Consider the following 15,948-nt stretch of genomic DNA (forward strand, 5'->3'; position numbering starts at 1 on the left):
TTGGAAGGAAGATGATGACTGCCAAGCCCAACTTGACTTCCACAGGAGGTGTAGCTCAAGGGAATCTTTACCTGCTCCAATTCCCTGGGAAGAAGAAAAGCCTGAAGGGAGACCAGAAATGCACATCCAGGTGCTTCCCTGTTCTTCTGATCCTACAGTGGTAAACGGTTTCATTTAAATGAGAGGCAGCCTGTAACAAGCTATGCCTTACAATGGCCCTGCCCACTTTGTGAAGAGCTTGGTGTATGCTGTGGTGCTGATGGGCAAATTTAGACTAACAGAATTGTATTCCAGCATTAGGCACAGCTGACTCCTCAAAGCTTCCACAGGACTAGCTACCCCTTGAAAAATACCACCTTGAGGCTTCTGTTACTCCAAAATGACTGAGGCTTCTTTTGTCTTCAGGCACTTTCCTGATAGGTTGCTGAAGTTCCTGGGGAACTTTGTAGGGCCCAGATGTCACCTGTGTAGCCCAGGAAGGCTTTGTTTCACCCCAGTATTTGCCTGTTTCTTTGACAGAATAAGGGAAATAAGCTCTGGCGGGCAAGCTGTGCTTGAAGGAAGGCTGTTGGTTACACATCCCTCTTGGAAGAACTTCTCCATTTAGCAAACTTATCTACTCACACAGATAAAGCTGGCTTACATTGAATCACTGTTGTCTGCTTAGGCTGGAAGCAACTCTTCAGGGTCTCAGAGCAGAACTATTTTCACATCCCCTTTTAACTGGACATGCTGAGGATTGGACTTGGGGCTTTCTGCATGTCGAGCTGATATTCTCCACTGACCTATGGCTGCTCCCCACTCCCATCTTGGGCTTGTGGGCAGCAAACAGACCCTGCTGTACAAAGTTGGTTTGTTTGGCTGTCTTGAGGTAGTCCTGCCTGTGAGTGCAGAAAACTGAATGGAACTCTGCATTTCATCACTGGAATATACAAATGCTGGCAATCTAGCTCAATATTTTTTTTTAGTTCAGGGGGCAGCCAGGCGGTCTAACACTTGATCTACCAGTGATCAAGCCTGAGACCTTCACGCAAGCCTCTTGTTACATCTTGGCAGGTACACTCCATGTGCTGTACCTGAGAACCAAAGGTAGTGTCTAAAATAATCTTGGAAGGCCTCATGCTTTCAGTAGGGCAGTAAATGCAAGCAAATATTACCAGCAGCATAGGCATTTTTAAACACACAAAGCTGTTATGGTTATAGTGACAACACCGCCTTAGTTGAAATTCTTTTATTGGAATGTGCCAAACGTTCATCTAATTGTTGTGATGAATTCTCCAGTGCCAAACAGCTCCACCTGCCCTAATTTCACAGCAACTTCCCATAGATGAGCTGCCCTGTTGTCTGATTGAAAGTATTGCCATAGTACCTTATCCAGCCTTGGCTCAAATCAATGTTTGGCATCACTTTCCAGTCACCTGCCAAGCGATCTACTTGGCTACATTTGGAGCTTCGCTTTCAGTGCAAATCTGAGATCAAGACACCATTGCTACCAAGAAACCCAAACAAGCAGAAACACCTATTCAGTGGTGTTCCAGAAAAATCCAGTTCCCTGAGAAATCTGCCAGAGATTTAGCCATTACACTAGAGTAGTCTCCAAGTACACAGACCTGCATATGTTCAAACAGCATTCTGAGTTGAGTTCTCATGCCAGCTGCCTAATTTGGAAAAGGGGCATTGAGAAAAATGAGAATTGAGTGATAGTATGGCCATTTAAACGTACAGGCTCCCCAACAACAATAGCTGGTAAGTTGTTTGCAGGAAGGAGCTGGCAAAGGGCACATGAGAAGAAAGCTAGGGGGGCAATAGCAATCAGTTAAAGTGTTTTGTTAATCCTGAAATGAGACCAGAGTCTAGTGAGTTATTAATACACGGACTCCCCTCTAGGCAAGCACATATAGGCAGCAGGTGCCAAACTAGGCCAAGATGTCCTGAAGGAGTGTTCCGGCAACTGAACTTGGTAGAAAAGCAAAGCCTAGGCTTCAGTGCAGGAAGGGCAAAATGTTCTTGAAGAACCACTCTTTGGAGAAGTGGAGGTGGTCCCCTTCTGCTCCCAGATACACCAATTTCCCTGCTTGGTCCATTTCTTTCAGACCCAAACGATCCTAAAAAAAAGGGGGGAACACTCAAATTAAAGGTAAGGGTCTTAACAGAAACACTACATGCAGGATCCAGTTGGCCTTCATGTGAAACTATGGTTTATTTATACCAGAGTGCTGCTTACGGATGTTTGCCTAAACAAATGCTGGTTTGGTTGCTTTCTGCTCCCTGTAAGGGAGTTCCCAAAGAACAGGCAAGACTGGCTGTTGGGATTTGTCCAGGTTGTGTAGCTGTGGTCTGGTAGTTTTTGCTCCTAATGTATTGCCTGCATTTATGGCTGGCAATCTTCAGAGGCATGACACTGTAGAATGTGTTTCTCTCAGTGACACATCTTACCATGCCAGCCACAGATGCAGGTGAAACATTAGAAGCAAGCACTACCAGACCACACAGCCCGGAAAGTCCACAACAGCCAGTCGATTCCATCTGTGAAAGCCTTTGACACTACACTGAACAGGCCACAATTAAACCTAGATTACACCAGAATGTCTTAATTGTCGTGTGTATCGTGCAAATGCATAGTTAAGACTCACTGTTGTTAATTAATGTCAGAGCCTAGTTCACTGGCTAAGACACTGGCTTTGCTAAACAGAAAGACTAAAATGCACTCCAATGTGGAATTGTTCTAGTTGAAGACGCATCAAAATTAAAAGGCAAGATGTTCTCAGGAGAAAGCCCCTCTAAATTTAGAGGCAGGCGTTTGGAATAAACACAATAACAGGAGAGGGAGACATCTTAACAATCAAAAACTGGCTTAACAGTGACAACCGTGGCTTACCGCTTTAAAGAAATGAGAAGTTTGTGAGTGGTAAATGATGCATTCACCTACAGTTAAGGGGAAATAGCTGTAGTTTTGCTGGGATGGATTTCATTTATATGGAAAAGTCTGGGGCCACAGCCAAGTGGAGAGCTGCAGTTACCCAACTCATCGCTCCAAGTGTATTTGGGCCTGAGAAAAATCAACGTTCAAAATGTTAATTAGCTGTGAAATTCCACAAGTAGCAGACAGCAAAAATCATATACCCCCTACCCGGAAAAAATATTTCTGAGGATAAAAGATCTGCCCCCAACAAAGTATCTAAATGTGCACTTTTTGACAGCTTTAGTATTTTATTGAGTTGTGTCCCATGTAGTCACTCCACTTACAGAAGGGTTTCCATCCAATGGAAAGAGTCTTCTGGGGGAGGAAAGGATCTCAACTAGTGGAAGAGATCTGGAGAACCCAACCCAATTCCAACTGTCAAAGTCTAAGAGAAACCAGGGCCATTTTGATTCTTCTTTAAAAAACAAAAAGAATGGTCTTAACTTCTAAGTTCAGAGAAGGCGGGGCATCCAGCAGTCAAAACTCCTTCACAGTACCGAAGATCCTTTCCTTCCTCCTTTGGGTTTTCTTTGGGTTCTAAAACCTTCCTAACACCCATCACCCTCTGATCAGCTGCCATGCTTCCTGACAGTATTTCATACTCTGTGAGTACTTGGCAAACCAATACTGCTCCTCACCTTCCTGGGCAGTACAACAGATGGCAATCAGAAAATGGGGCTGCACAAGGGATATTTAGACTATTGCAACAAGCGTTGGGGACCTGTACTTTGATGCTTAGGGTCCACCTGCAAATCTTATATAGGGAAGAAAGACATTCCTGTTCACACTGCTCAAAACACTAACCTCTGTGTACAGTGAGGTCTCCTTCAAGGGAATAGTCTTCTTGGCTTGGCCACTCTGATAATAACCAAACCACTTCAAGAGGAAAAGAATAGGAAAAGCCATAAGCAAAACATTTGCAGTTCACACAAGGGCCAGTTCACACAAGCATTTAAAGTGCCCCATGATAAATTCTACCTACTTCTGTTCTTGCTTTTCTTGTCCCCTCCTCTGTGCTTCAAAATCATATACCCTGCCCCCCGCTTCTGTTTTGCTATCATGGGAGAAAAACATTACATCAACATCAAGCAAGAGTTAGTAGAATTGTTCAAGGAACATGCAGAGTTTCACCTGGGAGTGCATATACAAAATGCCTCCCCCCCCACTGGAAGCTACACAGAGGAATGTCATCATTTCCCCCAGCTTCAGACAGCCATCGGTACCTCCTGCAAGATGAGCATCAACTCAGAGCTATTTGCATGCAAAACAACTTGACACATCTCATACTATGGAACAATGAATGTCACGTTTATAGCTGACTTGGAATTCAGATTAATGCAGCCACACTGGCATGACATGGGGGCAGGCAGCGGCAAACCACCTCAAATGGCTCTTGCTTAGGAAATCCTACAAGGCCGCCGAAAGTCAGCTGTGACTTGGCCAAAAAAAATCCACAGATATGAGCAACCACCCGCAGCACCTGTTCCTGTTGGTTGTACCTAGCTCAACATCCGGAGTCATTTCACGTGTCTAATAATAAAGCTGTCAAGATAATGGGAAATCTTTTATAGCCTATGAAGCTTTTCAGCAGGATAAAGGGGGAATCAATTTGCAGGTCCTCAATCCAAAACTGGGGAAAGCATATCTATCTTTGGGTGCAGCTTGCCTTCTGGAAAGAAATCCAGGCATGCTGAGATAAGCCGCAAGAGGAAATGGGATCTCTTCCCTTCCACAATCTAGCTTCCATCTTCTTTTGCAATAGGACAGTCCCATCCAGAGATGAAAGTTTGCTGCAAAGAACACCCAAGGCCTAGTTTACCAACATTGGAGAATGAATTGGCAGAATCCTGAAGTGGCAGACTGAACTGCACTTCAGAGGGTGGTGGTGGATTTACATACATGAAGTTGTCTTAGACTAAGCAGAACTTTGGTCTATTGCAGTGATGGTGAACCTTTTCGAGACCGAGTGCCCAACTTGCAACCCAAAACCCACTTATTTATCACAAAGGGCCAACACGGCAATTTAACCTGAATACTGAGGTTTTAGTTTAGAAAAAACGGTTGGCTCTGAGGCGTACTTTACTCGGGAGTAAGCTTGGTGGTAGTCGGTGGCTTTGCTTTGAAGCAACCGTGCAACTCTTCCAATGGGTGAATCACAACCCTAGGAAGGTTTACTCAGAAGCAAGCCCCCTTGCCAGAAACAGAGCTTACTCCCAGGTAAAGGATCACGCTTTTGTTCTTCGCATGAAAATCAGTGAGGTTTACCAGCACTTAACAGGGTTACCTACACTGCTTCCCCAAAACTAGGTCTTAGGTTTAATGCTAATAATCGAGCCCAGCGGCCCAGGCCAGCCTAGATGTGTGTGGGGGGTGTGTGACTCTATTTGCGCATGCCCACAGAGAGGGCTCTGAGTGCCACCTCTGGCACCCGTGCCATAGGTTCGCCACCACTGGTCTATTGTGATCAGTCTTGTCTACTGTGATCCACAGCAGCTTTCTAGCATCTCAGTTGGAAGTCTTTCACTATATCATTTGCACATAGTGCTTGTCTGTTTTCAGGGAACTAGAATTATCAAGCTCTCGCCAGCATGGCCTATTGGCCATGCTGACAGGGGCTGATGGGAATTGTAGTTCCTGAACATCTGGAGAGCCGCAGGTTGCAGACCCATGACCTATACTAAAGTTAACTTAACACTAACTTTAACTGCCAGAGAATCTGGCACTTAAAGTTAGTCACTGCCTGCAAAGTGACTGTTCTATTACTCTTCCATACTTACATCTGATAAGCTTATTCGTGAAGCACTCTGAACACGCGAAAGCAAGGTGTCACTGTTAGCTATTACTTCGATGCACACGGATTTAAAGTGAATGTAAGCCAAGCAAAAAAAATTGGCCCACATAAGGATGTGTCTGCCCAGTAATGCCTTTACACTGAGCTGCCTCTTGTGGAGTTATCACACATATGCTTTGCATGGGTGGCAGCCCAGGTGGAGCAAGATGTCAGGCAGGCGCAAAATCAGCTGGGCCAGATCTTTTTCCCTTGCCAGCATCACACCAAGGTCAGACCTCAGCTACTCACCTCAGAGGCAGGAGGATCCACCATGGTATCGTTGAGGAACTTCACCATCACAAATTTTTTCAGAGACATCAGGTTTTTCTTGTAAGTTTGATTGACACACTAGAAAGGGGGCGGAGGATGAGAAGGAGACAGTGTGGGTGATCTGGTGGAATTCGCGGTTTCTTGCTCCAGATAGAAGTCCTGTCTCCTGACAGCTTGTGCATGTGCACTAGCTTTCCTTCTATTAGTTTGGGATTTTCTTTTAGGACTTTTCCAATCCCTGGGATTCTATGATTCCTACATCTCTCAGTGGGATTTTGAATCCCTTTCATAGCCAGAAGACAAGACAAGCAGCCCCAAATCAGGTACTGCTTAGGCTTGGATTGCACAGGAGGCAAAACTACACCCTGGTTCCCCATGGGGCTTCTTCCAAAAGAAGCACATTTCATAGTTTAAGCCTCACCCAGCCTCTGAAGGAGCACAACTCATATGGACACTTGAGGATGCCTTATACAGAATCAGATCTTTGGTTTACTTTGTTGTCTTCCTAGACTGGCAGCAGCTCTCCAGGGCATCAGGTGGAGGTCTTTTACATCACCTACTGCCTAATTTCTTCAACTGGAGATGCTGGGGATTGAACACAGGACCTTCTGCATACCAGACAGATGTTCTGTCACTGAGGCACATTCCCTCACTCGGGCACACCAAACACTGCTGTGAGAACCAGGCCTACATCAGCCACCTAGAGGCCGCAACTACAATTTCACAGAAAGATGGCAAAATGATAGCTTGCATACATCAGGCAAATTCAGCATCTTGTTTTGATTGCATAATTTATTCTGCCAGCTCTTGTGCATAATTGTTCCGACATCAAGTTGTGCCTTCTAGGCAGGAGAAAGCTCATTCTGCCATCCTATTTATTTTTAAAAATTCCTAGCCATCCTTTCCCATTACCCAATGGATCGCAAGGCTATATACCTGCAAACGTATCTGCATAGTCATAGACAACAGTTTCATATTTTTTTAAAAAAATCTAGCCCTAGAGCCAATACCACAATCTCTACAATATGCATGTTCTTATGCACAATCTTGGTCTTCAGCATATTTGATCAGAGCAGCAATTGCTGAAGATGCAAACTTAGGTGCTTAACTCATTATTTGAAAATGCAAAATCATTCCCACTTACAGACCAAAAGAGCCAACTCTCATAACTTCAAAATGAACAAAAATCCTTGGAAAAATTCCAGCAGAACAGACTGTATTGGGCAGACAGCTTTTCTGGAAAGGATTGGACTTAGCTATTTGGGGTTAATGATGGGACCTCCACATTTAGAGGTAATATATCAGATGCTGGGAAGAGAGGTTGGGGAGGACAGATTCTAGCTGTGAATGACCAGAGACTAGACAGTATGGATTAGTTGTCTGACCAGCCCAGCCATGCCTTTCTTCTGATCTTAGGAGTCAGACTTACTCGTTCCTGGTTGATATCAGCCAAGAAGAGGCTGTTCTTCCGGTATTCTTCTTCATTCAATGGATCGTGCCAGTACTGAGCCTGAACCAGTCTGTGGTTTAAACAAAACAACCCTTCATGTTCACAGTGCAAGCCCAACCCGCCCCCGCCCCCCACACACCTGCTTTTGGTCCCACTCACATTCTGGGAAAGTGTTTCCCCTGGATGAAACTCACCGCTCCTGAACAGCTGCAGTGTAAGCACCAAGATCCAGCATCTTCCGGATCCAGTCACAGAGGCGTGAACTTTCCCCGGGACAGCGCGGGAAGCCATACACTCCTGTGGCAGCAAGGGCAGCAAGAGATCCATTGACAAGCAATCTTGACAGCCAAATGCCAAAAAAGAAGAGTTATCTGGCCTTGCCGACTGCTCCCCAAATCACTTGCAAAGGTGGCACCCGGCTGCTCCCAAAGAACTACATGGAAAGGCAGAGGAGCAAAGGCACAAACTCCAGAATCAGCAGAATTCCTGCTGATTAACACTTCTTTGCTTGGTCACCCAAAGGTGATTTTTATCTGCCACAGGCAAGAAGGCAAATGACTATCTGCAGGCCCACACTGTGCTAGTTAAGAAAAAGAGGAGTTTGGATTTAAACCCCACTTTTCTGTAGGGAGTCTCAAAGCAGCTTACTAACTCCTTTCCCTTCCTCTCCCACAACATACACCTCATGAGGTAGGTGGTATGAAGAACTGTGACTAGAAGAAGGTTGGATTTATATCCCACCTTTCTCTCCTATAAGGAGACTCAAGGTGGCTTACAAGCTCCTTTCCCTTCCTCTCCCCACAACAGACACGTTGTGAGGCAGGTGGGGCTGAGAGACTTCCGAAGAACTGTGACTAGCCCAAGGTCACCCAGCAGGAATGTAAGAGTGCAGAAACGCATCTGGTTCACCAGATAAGCCTCTGCCACTCAGCTGGAGGAGTGGGGAATCAAACCTGGTTCTCCAGATTAGAATCCACCTGCTCTTAACCATTACACCACTAGCCCTAGGTCACCTAGCAGGATTCATATGCAGGAGCACGGAAACAAATCCAGTTCACCAGATAAGAGTGCACTGCTCATGTGGAAGAGCGGAAAATCAAACCCGGTTCTCCAGATTAGAGTCCGCCCGCTCTTAACCACTACACCACACTGTCAGGGATAGCCCACTGCCGTTCCACCCATACCCTCACCCTTTAAATATTTCCTTCAAGGGAATAAGGGAGGCAGAGTCTCCAGCTTGCTAGTTTGTGACAAGCAAGTCTGCAGCTGCTCATTCTTCTGGCACTTACATCAAAAACATTGTAAAGAATCTGGATGCATGGCTACACGGTGAGGAAAGGGCTATTCTCTTCCATGTGACTGAGGTTTAAATTGTGTAAGCCTCAAAGGAAAATGGAGTATGCATGGCCAACCAAAAGCCTCCCTCCTCCAGCTAACAGGACAGTCACCTAAATCCACGCAAACTGCCTGCAAAACAGATGATTACTCAGTCTGGGCTTACCTTGATGCTGCCCCCCAACAGATATCAAATTGAGCATAGGGGGATAAGGACACCTCTGCACCACTGCCCTCCTGGAAAAAAAAGTGGGAGGAGAGATTTAGCCACCATTCTCCGAACCAAATGCTACAGGGCATGAAAACTGATGGGTGTATTGTCAGTAATGAATTCAGCTTAATTTTTTTTTAAAGGCAGGAGGCCAAATTGAGCTTCAAAATAGTTCTGTGGCCTGAGAAGGGGGTAGCCTTTGACTAAACACTTTCTGTCCCACCCATCCCGACACACTTACAGGAACTGCCCTCCCTGTGAGAAGCCCATGGAGTTGTAGCCACCTTGCAGCTTTGGGTCCCTTGCGAGGACGCCACACACCAACTTCACTTGGTCATTCACATTCATGAGGAAACTGTTCTCCACATCCTGGAAAGAAAACAGAGCGCTGAAGAACACGGGGCAAGTTGCCAACGTGTCAAACTGTTTTCACATTTTTGCGTTCTACTCAACTTCAGACACAAGTGAGATCCCCCCTCACCCCCAGGGATGTCTCAGATCCCTTCTCTGAATGTTAATCTCTCTTGTTCTAAAAATTTAAGTCTCTAGAGCTTGTGGAAGTGCAAGAAAGGAAGTATGCAGGCGACATATCCAGTGGTGGTATTTAGCAGGTTCTCACCACTTTGGCAGAACTGGTTGTTAACATGGTGCTTGTAAACAACCAGTTGTTGAATTATTTGAATCCCACCACTGGAACCGATTGTTAAATTATTTGAATCCCACCAGTGGATGTATCTTCTTGAAAGAAATATGCCCTGCTGTCTTCCAGTATCTAAAGGCCCTCATCTTAACATGCTACATTCACACCACCTTATATAAGGATGTCTGCATGTCAGCTGGCACAACAGAAAGTCTGTACCAGGTGGACAAAGGGAAAGGAATTTATAAATCACGTCTCAGCAGCAAGCCTTTATTGGCATAGAAGGGAAAGGAATTTTAGAAAGGGTTATAATTTAACACCAACCACTTGAAGGGGCTGCACATTCCTCTGCCTGTGGACAGAACTGACAGCAGCAACTAACCCTACCTCAATTAAATTATTGCCGATCCGCAGAGACAAAACATAAATGCCAGGAATTTTCTCCTCCACGATTTTTTTAATGTAGCCCATACTCTCAGGATTGCAGCAGCTATCTCCTAAGATTTTAAAAATGGGGAGACAAAAAGGAAATTAAGGATCAGAAATCAACATCACTGCTAAACTATCGCTCTGCCATTATTATTTTTTTAAACCAGACAAAAATACAAACATATATATGGGAAGCAGGAAAGCCAATATGACACAGCAGTTCAAACATTTGCCTAGCATCTTAGAAACCCTGGTTCAGACTCCCACTCTGCCATGAAGCTCCCTGGGTGCCCTCGGGCCAGTTGCTCTCTTTCTAGCTCACAGAACTGTTGTATGCTACCAAGTATTCCTTGGATGAAGGCGGAAATAAAAGCTGCAATTAATAATACATGGTGACCCAAAATCACGTCTGTCTGGGGTAGCTGGCAGCAAACCCACTCCCCCTTGGTCAGTCCCCTTGCTTTGGTAACTTAGGTAGCATGGCTTGACTACAGTTAAAATAAATCAGCTTTCTTAATACAAGAACTTCCATAACTTTTTAGGGTACTGAAAGGGCAAGTTGTAAAATCATTAAGAGAAAGAACACTTGTGCTCACCTAACTTCCCCTGTGTATTGTTTGCTTAACTGCCTACAACAAAAAACCACCTAATTACAGGTGCTCCCACAAAATTGTGTAGTAAAACATGGTTCTTCAGTGTCAGGAGAAAAGACTGCCTCCTCCCAGTACATTTTAAAAAAAAAACTCCACTTTACAAACTTTGGAGTTTTTATGAGTTCCTAGACCTAGACTATGTGTTTCTAGATACTGACATGACTTGAACTAAATTACAATAAGCCAAAACCAAAGTCAAAGGGGAGGGGGAGGTCATTTTGTTCCTTCCTGCAGACAATCCCTCCATAAACGGCATTCAGAAAGTTTTGCATATGCCAATATAACTTTTTACAGAAAGCCAGCTAACCTCAGCCTTATGGCAAATTTGTGACATCCATTTGAGCTGTCTAGACATGCAAAAACGAATTTTCACAGAGAAATGACAGTCTTGCAGACAAGAATTCTTATCTACCATCCTTGCCCCCATCCCACCCCCGGCCACTAAATCTTCCCTGAAGATAGGGAGCACAAGAAGGGTGGTCCAAGAGAAGAATCAGGAACAGACTGGGCAGGAAGGGTGTTGAAGGAAAGAAAGGATGGGGACTATGAACACAAACTTCCCTGAGAAATGTTTCTTAATAGCAAAGCTGCTCTGTCATCAACTTGGGCGCCCACTCAGCCAACGCCCCTGGAGCTCCACAGACAATACCTTCATTTCCTCCCAAGGCAGGGAGGGATAAAAATGCAACATAAATGTGAAAGAGGCACAGAAACCATCATGGGAACTTTTAATTATGAGCGAGGGATAAAAGTGTTTAAAGAGTATTTGCCTACCTGATTTCCCTGTTTTTAAGGAGGGGAAGTGAGAACTAACCATTTGTGGAAAACAGAGCCAAACAGACTATCAGGGAGAGAGTGAACGTTTGACTTGGGAACTTGGAAAGCAGCAGCAGGTGGGCATAACCCTTTTGCTTGTATTTTGAGAATGGTATAGAGATATGGTCAGGCAGGACGACTGGTTCTCCAGTACTGGAGTGTGCTTGTTCCAAAGCTCTCCATTTACACAAATCTAATCATAATAGAAATCCACTGTTGAAAGTGGCAATAAAACCTGGTAAACTCATTCTGCGCACAAAAGCATTGTTTTAATATGCCATCAGAATACAGGCCGAAAATCCAAGTATGGAACTGCTTTACTCCTCCGGAAAAGCTTTGGGGAATGCCAGATTACGGTTTGGTGTTGCCTCTGAACCAGCCCTCGCAATCCTTGTTGCTTTAATCCTCACAATCTCACAAACCACCATTTTGTATAAGAGGCACTTAGGCTCCAGTCTGTCTCTGCACCACATTCAGATTCCACCACTCCCCCAAGATAGGGAGGGGCAAGAGTTTGCAGAATTCTCTTACGGAATCCACCAAACAACAAAGGTGGTCAAGGCAGAGGAGCTCACTGGATCATTCCAGATAAGCACTACATTCAACATTTGAGTAACTAGAATTTGCTTTAGCCAGTACCACATAGCAGCCCAGGGGATGGTTTCACCAAAAGAATTTGGGCCAGTTCCCTTCTAGTTACAAACTTGTTAACTACAGATTAAGATCCCGCCGGTAAACCTGTCCTTCCTGTGCAGTCACAAATCTGCACTTCAGAGCAGAGAGTTTATAATATAAACACAGGCACAACCATACCACAGTGACTATCCTAAGCATCCATAATGTGGCTGTGGGCCCTAGTGTATGCAAATAAACATTCAACACAAATTAAACTGATACTGCAATCATCTAGAAGGGCCCTCCGCCTGTTTCAGTGGTTCAGCAAGGGACTATGCCTAACCTTTTTTCATATGAATCTGCATTCACAGTTAGGCTTGCCTGGGCAGTTTGTGTTATTTATTTTCTTCATCGATACTCTGCTTTTATCCCCAGCAGGGGAGACACAGTGGCTTACATTGTTCTCCACTTCTCCATTTTGTTTTGATAACAATCCTCTGAGATAAGTTAGGCTGAGTGTATGTGACTTCTTGACCGACATCACCCAGTGAGCTTCCACAACAAGATAGGCTCCTAGATTCCCAAAGCCTCACCTGACACTCTAAATAATTACACCACACTGGTGGTTAGCATTTTAAAAAGCAGTGAAGACTGTGCTTATAAGTTGGTTGCAACTTGATGGCACTTTCCACATTCAGCAGGTGATGAGAAGAAGAATAGTTTGGATTTATACCCCACCTTCCTCTCGTGTAAAGAGTCTCAAGATGGCTTACAAGCTCCTCTCCCTTCCTATCCCCACAGCAGACACCTTGTGAAGTTGTGAGGTACGTGGGGCTGAGAGTTCTGAGAGAACTGTAACTAGCCTAAGGTCACCCAGCAGGAATGTAGGAGTGCAGAAACGCATCTGGTTCACCAGATAAGCCTCTGCCACCCAGCTGGAGGAGTGGGGAATCTCCAGGTTAGAATCCACCTGCTCTTAGCCACTACATCACCCTGGCTCTCTACCTGAGTTCTACCTGACTCTGAGTTCCGACAGAGCCGCTGGGCAGACTACGTAGAAGACAGGTTCATGTGTTCAGTACGCACAGCATGGCGCTTTGTGCAAGTCGTCCTTTCTCAGCCCTCCGAAATATGAAAATAATTACGGGTGTATCATGCATGCCTACCTCACAGGGTTGCAGTGACCTGAGTGCCAAGCATTCCCATCATCACTCAACGTATCCCATCCTCCTGCAAGACAAGGCCGAAAGGACCCGATCCCACTCACCCATGCCATGCCATATCACCAGCGGCACCGGCCCCGCCGTGCTCCCCAGACTCAGTCTACAAGATCCGCTCAGCAGCAACAGCTGCAGCCCGAGCAAAGCCACCGGGAACCTCATCGACGACATCTTGAATGAGACATATGACATGACACCGCCTCGCCCTAGGATCAGGTGACAAAGGGGCGAGAAACCACAGGGCTTTCGAGAAGAAATTTGCGACCAGGACTACATTTCCCAGAGCAAAGCTCAGCCTTCTGCACAGGAGAGCTTTAAAGGCTGGACCTTTGCCACAAAGAGCTCTGGGAATTGTAGTTCTGACGACAAATTTAATCTCTGCAGTCCTGCACTTTCTCCTCCGCCCCGAATTTTTCTGAGCGACATTAAAAAGAAGGGCTATCCAAAGGGGGGGGGGGGGGGGGATAGAAAGATGAAAAAAATGATCCATGCAAAGCAATTGGGTTTTCTCAGAATGAATGGAGAGACAGGGAGATTTTTGGTTTTCTGCTTGATTTGTGAAAAGTGCACGAAACTTTCGAAAGTATCGTTTTAGTTTTGCTATGAGCCCCTAGGACAGTGATGGCGAACCTTTTCGAGACCGAGTACCCAAACTGTAACCCAAAACCCACTTATTTATCACAAAGTGCCAACATGGCAATTTAACCTGAATATTGAGGTTTTAGTATAGAAAAAACGGTTGGCTCCAAGGCGCGCGTTACTCGGGAGTAAGCTTGGTGGTAGTCGGTGGCTTTGCTTTGATGCAAATGTGCAACGCTTCAAACGGGTGAATCACGACCCTAGGAGGGTTTACTCAGAAGCAAGCCCCATTGCCAGCAACCGAGTTTACTCCCAGGTAAAGGATCACACTTCGACAATACATTGCCTTCGACAATACATTGATCACGCTTTAGTTCTTCCCATGAAAATCAGTAGGGTTTAATAGCTCTTAACAGGGTTACCTACACTGCTTCCCCAAAACGATGTCTTAGGTTTAATGCTAGTAATCTCCCTGAAATAATTACTATTATCACATGACGAACTCTGTGCACGCGTGCCCACAGAGAAGGCTCTGAATGCCATCTCTGGCACCGGTGCCAGAGGTTCGCCACCACTGCCCTAGGATAGAGGAGCGGCATTGGAGGCCGAAAAGGGTAAAAGGGGATCTACACAGATGATTCTCATGGATGATCCTCCACTTTTTAAAGGAGAATTTCCCCCAAACCAGTATCAATTGGATGCGGAAGTCAAGACTGTGGGCTTGAATTTAAAAAACATGGATCCAACACTGTGTGGCGCGGCACAACAACATGGATCCAAGGCACAGATCCTCATGAATTCATATGATTTTGACAGTGAAACAAAATAAAACAATCGTGATTATAGACCATGCCACACACTATAAGCAGAACCACAATAGTTATGCATTGAATGTTTCGTGATACCACAATGGCACAAAAATGTGGCTGCAAAGCACAGATCCTCATGGAGCCTCATGAGTTTACACTGTGCTCCAGTGTTGGCCCTCCAGAGTAGCTGCTTGGCCGTTGCACAAGACAGAAGGTTAGACTAAATAACCCACTGGTCCAACTGAGCAGGACTGTTATTATGTTCCTTTCTGTGTAAATCTGGATTGTACTTTTAAACCCAGACCCCAGTCCTCAAGGGCAGGACATACACTCACACTGTTCCTTCCAATGCATAAATCCACTCTGTGCATAAATCCACTTTTAATCCACAGACGTATGACCCTGGAGAAGCTGCTTGAGAGTTTCTCCAAAACAGCTTTAATAGAGTGAAACTTCAGTTGCACAGATGAGAAGACCATGCTCAGTTCAGACTCAGACTTCTTTTAGACATGCTGGTGATGGCTGGGTTTTATGGTGGTGGTGGTTGTGTACACCAGACTGACATCCAGATCTACCATTAAATGTGATAATCCAGATTCATGTTTTGCATCTGGTGTTTTCTTGGCATAATATCACTGAGTATGGAGAGTCTACTTTGAGTGGAGGTGGTAGAAGGTTAGGCAGAACAACAGTCAAAATATGCTTGGAGTGGAAACTACCTTAAGGCCTCTCTTTCTGGCAGGTCGTTTTGCTGTTCGTGACATGAGACAGATGGTGGCTGTTGGTGTCATCAAGGCTGTGGACAAAAAAGTCAATGTGGCTGGCAAAATTACGAAAGTCGGCTGTGAAAGCCAGCAAAAAATAAATTGAAAGCAGACGGGCCACTTTAGGAGGCCCAAGGTCCAGGAGCAAATGCATTTCCAAACCATGTTAACGTGGAGTAAATAAATAAAAAATGCAGTTGGTATTCACATTATTTCTGCTTTATTCCCTTTTACAAGAACAGGTGGTAAAATGGAAAGGTTAAGTACTTAGTGCTTACAAGGTTTACTTAGTGGAAAGTAAGGAAAGGTTAAGTACTTAGTGCTTACACAGCAGCAGTTTTTAAAGATAGCTGGGGACTAGCAAG

At 45.1% G+C, this 15,948-nt stretch overlaps 1 protein-coding gene across 1 annotated transcript; it reads right to left on the minus strand.

The window, feature by feature from the left end:
* Nucleotides 1–1,845: 1,845 nt before the first annotated feature.
* PPT1 (palmitoyl-protein thioesterase 1) lies at nucleotides 1,846–13,727 on the minus strand. Its single transcript, XM_048502139.1, has 9 exons — nucleotides 13,479–13,727; nucleotides 10,086–10,195; nucleotides 9,300–9,427; nucleotides 9,014–9,084; nucleotides 7,707–7,809; nucleotides 7,492–7,582; nucleotides 6,042–6,140; nucleotides 3,767–3,838; nucleotides 1,846–2,105 (listed from the first exon to the last, which is right to left on the minus strand). Exons 1-9 carry the CDS (start codon nucleotides 13,621–13,623, stop codon nucleotides 1,983–1,985), a joined length of 942 nt encoding a protein of 313 aa, XP_048358096.1. The 5' UTR covers nucleotides 13,624–13,727; the 3' UTR covers nucleotides 1,846–1,982.
* Nucleotides 13,728–15,948: the final 2,221 nt, after the last annotated feature.

This window comes from Sphaerodactylus townsendi, linkage group LG06 (assembly GCF_021028975.2).
Source record: "Sphaerodactylus townsendi isolate TG3544 linkage group LG06, MPM_Stown_v2.3, whole genome shotgun sequence".
Lineage (NCBI taxonomy): Eukaryota > Metazoa > Chordata > Lepidosauria > Squamata > Sphaerodactylidae > Sphaerodactylus > Sphaerodactylus townsendi.